General features: G+C 34.1%; 1 protein-coding gene across 1 annotated transcript in view; it reads right to left on the reverse strand.

The window, feature by feature from the left end:
* The window catches only part of LOC123009391 (GAS2-like protein pickled eggs), a 17631-nt gene that overhangs the window by 9674 nt on the left and 2636 nt on the right, over nucleotides 1-5321 (reverse strand). The window contains exons 3-4 of the mRNA XM_044405668.1: nucleotides 1840-2153; nucleotides 1149-1356 (exon numbers count right to left, since the gene is read on the reverse strand). Of these exons, the coding sequence (XP_044261603.1) occupies nucleotides 1149-1356; nucleotides 1840-2153 (522 nt within the window). The remainder of the gene's footprint in view (nucleotides 1-1148; nucleotides 1357-1839; nucleotides 2154-5321) is intronic.

Below are 5321 nucleotides of genomic sequence, written 5' to 3' on the forward strand. Positions count from 1 at the left end.
ATACTCGTATATATTTTTTTAATATTTTGAATTTTCTTTTCTTTCACATTTAATTAATAACTCATGTTAAAATTACGTGATAACTGTAGCACAGAAAAAAAATTGCCAAAAGATCTCAAAACTAGAAACTAGCTTCAAAATGTTTTTTTTTTAATATGGGCACAACCATTTTTCAATGAATTACAGCCTTTCAAAAATCACCAAAAAATTTAGGAAAATTTTTTGTTCCTTTATTTTTTTGGAGTAGTGTAATATCGTTTTCTCCTATCCTTTTTTAATTTTTGTTAATCTTTCTCATGATAGCAATATAAAATTTAAAAATTTAAGGAAATTGTAAAATTTGGTCTGGGAATGCATTATTTTTGCTCTTGTCCTTCAAATTATTTGTCACCGAAAAATTCAATAAAGTCGAAAGATATAATTAAAAAAATAAAGCAACAAATTGCAAAATTAAGTCTGAAATGGCTTATTTTAAAAAAATCATATTTAGAGTGTTAGAACTTTGGTAATAATAAGTTAATAACAAAAAATTATCAGCCAGTGGCGGTTCGTGGAATTTTTAAGTTACGTTTCTGCACAAATTCTAAAATCTATGGTAGATATAAAATAATATTTCGGTACACTATTTTTTTTTTGATTTTTTTCACATGGAAACAATAATCTTTTGTTACATCAAAAAGTTAGCGGTTCTGCAGCTCAGAAGCTCTTATTTTCACCTCGAAAATAATTCAGTTTTTAATTAAGAATATAATACAGACGCAAAAAAACTCGTATTGTATTAAATTGGCAAATTTATCAAATATTTGCGTCGTAATTAGCACACCCGAGTCGTGTTATTGTAAACGTAATAACACTAAACCAATATTTCCCACCTGAAGGCAATTCACGAGAACGGTGTCACAAAATACCATAATTTACCATCGTAATTAGTCAAAAGAACAATTCCATTGGCTAGCCGGAAGTGCATAAGAGATAAGCCGTCCCCGTTGGAGGAGATACCGGGTCAATAGCGCATCTAACCTAACCTCATTAACCTTTTTTCGCTATAGGCAACAAAATTGTGTAACAATTGTGATGATATTTATTGTTGAATCGATTCCGGGTGTCGCGACGTCGCTTATCGATCGTTCATAAAATTGTAAACTCACCATTTCGTCGAGACTTTTCAAGTCGTTAGTGACGATTTGGGGCACAGGACCGTAAATTAACATTGTTTCTTCTTCCATATCACTGTCATCGTCATCGTCAAAACTGTTTTGGTCGTGGAGGCCGTTATTGAGCTTTTTCTGGTCGGCGGCGATCTCCCGGTCGATCTGGCGCTCCATTTGGACCAACATGGGGGCCAACATGCCAAATCTGCAAAAAAAATAATAAATTTTGAATGGAACCACCTTCTCCTCAACAGCTTGATGTATACAGGGTGGCACAGAATTAAGTACATTGCTTTTATTCACCCAGAACTGCGCACATGATACAATTTTTCCGCTTAAATATGTCTATTTTTTATTTACACTATTTAGGTGAAATAGTCTTACCATGGCCAACTACTATCAAACATTTTTTTTTCAAAAATGTCATAACCAACTATGATTTTTATTTCAAAAAATACGATTTTATTTTATTATACAAAATGTGTTAATCTTGTGTGTTTTTTTTTTTCGTGAAACAACAATTGAGATATTCCTGTTGTTGCTAGATAATTAAATTATAAATGTCTAATCTAACAAAGATCGTATCAGCTCTTGTTTTGACGTAAAAATCTCTCTAGATATCATCAGATCAAAGACTCCGATAGTCGTAGAAGTGCAAAATGCTGTAATTTTGTAGAAAAAAACTTACTTTGCGGCCCTCCTTCCCACTTCCAAAAGACACAAAATGACGTGTTTTTCATTTTTCCTTAAAATCAAGTCGTCGGATTCAAACAGTAAGCACTCTATGATCTGTAACGAGTCCTTGCACCATCTAATAAAATTCGAAACGTTGTCTCTAGCGAAGAAAGTCTGTGGTTTGGCCGTTGCAAAGTATTTGACTTCCGGAATGTTGACTAATTTTTGTGCATGTGCCAAATTGCCCGTCACCGACCTCGTCATAATTTTCTTGGTTTGCTTTTTCTCTACGTATTCGGCTGCTTGATGTCTGACCGCATTGGCGTGCTGTAAAAAAAAGCAAACATGAATGAATTTCCTTCCTGTCAAAATCCCATGGACGTAACATTGCTCCCGTTAGAGAAGACGACAAGTGTTTGGTCGTGTGTCAAGGTGGCTCTCCTTATAAGGAAACGATTGAGTGAAAGTGGCAACACTGGTCCATGGTCATCGCATCCCTTGAATTTCGCGCCAAAAACGTACTACAAACCTTGCTGACTCAAAAGAGAAAAATCGCTCTCAATAACACACACATATAAGGATAATAACAAAAGGACATTTCGATTTATTTGTGACAGCAACAACGGCGCCAACTTGATTTTTTACTTCCCTATATGGGTTAGGTTGGTCAACCTTGGCTGCGATTTATATTGATTCTTGAGGTCGATTTATAATCAATGTCATGGACCTGACGCTGAGTCATAACCTCCCCTCAAGCGCCATTACTCTCGATTTGGCAACGTTGACTACCTCCCCTCGAGACGCCATATTTTTTTTGCAAATTTATTGCTTATTTTGATACGAACAGGTGCAATGGCTCGAGAAACGAGTTTTGTGTTTGGATCAAAACAAGTTGCTTGATCTTGACTAGTGTCTAGTCAGGTAGTTTTTCGAAATTTGGAAAAATTTACATTGGGTTTTAGCACATTGCGAAAATTTTATTGTTTTGCGATAAATAAATAAAGTTATAAAAGTGATGCAAGACTTTATTGCCGATAGAATAAGTAATAAACGGTGTTACAAAAGACTGTAAACAGATTAAAAGAAGAAAAATATAAAATTACCGTTATTGCAACCGAAACGTTTTATACACATTTTTGAGTCTCTAGGACCCACAGGAGTGCGCAAAAGTAGAAGTGGGTATTTTGTTTTTGTGTGGAAAAGTAAATAAGACATTTTAATAATTTTTTGGACAGATTAGGTTATGAATATTTATTGATCAATTAGGAATATCCAAATTTTAAAATTAATTAATAACAAAATTCCTTGTATTTTCTAATAATAAAAATGTATAGTTTATCTTGATTTTTTTCTTTATTTATTTTTGAAGAAGATTATAAATAAGTTATGGCCAGAATGAAGAGTTTATTGACCAGAAAATTGCAAATAAATATCGAAAATGAGGCACCCAGATGTCTCATTCTGTAGAGTCTAAAGTAGGCCATAATAAAAAAGTAAAACTCATGACGTAATGTCTTTGTAATTCTGCATTGTTTCCATACGCGTGAGGCATAAAATTTACGCTAATCTCACATAACCACAAAAAAACTATTTCAAATGTCGAAATTTCGACAATTTTAGAAATGTCAGCAAGAGCTCCTTTCAAAATAAAGCCATTTATCAAAAATCCGACCTTGGTTTGAATGGACCATAAAATTTTCAGTTATTTGTCTAATCGCGAAAATATGATTTACGTTTAAATAAAAACAAGTTTTCTTAGTCACGTTGACTGCTTTCTATTGTTTCAACAAAATTTTGCTATGGAAACACTAGTCACGTGTTTGCCTCCCCTCAGTCGCCATTTTGTGGCGGGGGTAGTGTCGCCAGTGGGCTTTCTCGTTATGTTCTTTAGAGATTTGATCAGATCGGTTGGAAATTTTCGCCTCGAGCACCGCTTATAATAACGCCAATATAACATAATACAATTGGTTCAAACACCCACACTTTCTAAAGCCGATCTCTATTCCCACTGAGCGATTTTACAAAGAAAAACACATGTTTAGCATATGTTATCGACGATAAATATGCAACTAGTGACCGGATACGATAATCCCGTTTCCTTCCTTCCAAATACAAGCCGGAAGGAGGGGAATTTCGTGTCAAGATGGCCCTTCAAGTCAAGGTCAGAGGAGTCAACGCCCGGATTTGCATACACAAAGACGCCATATTACGTCTAGATCGACATGGCGCCGCGAGGGGAGGCATCCCGGCGCTGTAATGGCGGCACAAGGGGAGGCAAATGTTGTGAAAGACAGATGAATGCAAATTCGACCTTGACGACGACATTCTGTTGTTTATTCGAGATTTGCGTGGGTTGGTTGAGTAACAAGATGCGAAAAATTCGAACGAAAATGAAATTTGAATGAGTGAGAGTTTGTATAACGGTCGTTATTTAATTTTTTTTCTGTTGTTATTGCCTTTGGGTGACTCACACGAACTTGTCATACCATTTTCGATAATTCGTAGGTTTGAGTCGCAAATTATTATTGATTCGATCTTGCATAAGATCGGTGGAAATTTGTGGAAAGTTGAGAAAATGATTTAAAATGTCATCGCCGGGAAAGGTCGTTGTAACCTTCTTTACTAGAAAGTTTAAGACTCGCTAATTTTTCCAACTACTCGAAATTTCTTACCTTGACACTTATTTACTCAAATATTTGACGACAAAAGATGTAAATTCCTACACTGTATCATTTTTGTTGATATAACGACTTGTATAATGGTCGCAACTGTTTTCTTAACAATGTCGCAACTTTTTAGGCAACTATTTAAGGAAGTTACAACCGTTTTAATAAAATAAATCATAATTTCGAGTTAATTGTGTAACATTTCTACCGAACAATGTGATTAGGTGAGACTTTTTCGATAGTTGATGTTAATTTAGGAAATTGTGTGGGAAGAAATTAAAATAGAAACAAAGAGGGGTCATGAAACCAGCTTTGTTTGCTAAGTAAAGAGGAGGGTTGACCGGAAAAGTGATAAAACTGAGGCACAGCCTACTTGACATACTTGTGTTTTTTCTGCACAAGGACGGAAAGTGCACCGTTATGCTTACTTCTAAATTATCTATTATTTAAAATAAACACAAGAAAATCGACAAAACTTTGTCATTCGTATCGTAATGCAAAATTGTTGTTTTGTGGAAATTTTAATTGGAGCACTAATTGCCGATAAATTGCTAATTATTGGTATTATATAATTACAAATTATTAGTAGAATTTAAAAATTGCATAATTGCGTTAGATTTGTTAAAAACAATGTCGTTTCAAAACATAATTTTACATTCCCAATTAGAAAATTAAAACTTACAAGTGTGGGCCGAAATTGGTAATTTTATATGAAAAAATGTGTTGTATTAATTATTATTAATTGAGACTGAATTCTGATTTTTACTTAAAATTTTGTAGTTTAACAAAATTTGTAATACCAGGTAAATCCCAAAACATCTCTTTAATT

This window comes from Tribolium madens, unplaced genomic scaffold (genome assembly GCF_015345945.1).
Source record: "Tribolium madens isolate multiple individuals breed KSU strain unplaced genomic scaffold, Tmad_KSU_1.1 Scaffold_71;HRSCAF=194;Tcas5.2_LG6, whole genome shotgun sequence".
Classification (NCBI taxonomy): Eukaryota; Metazoa; Arthropoda; class Insecta; order Coleoptera; family Tenebrionidae; genus Tribolium; species Tribolium madens.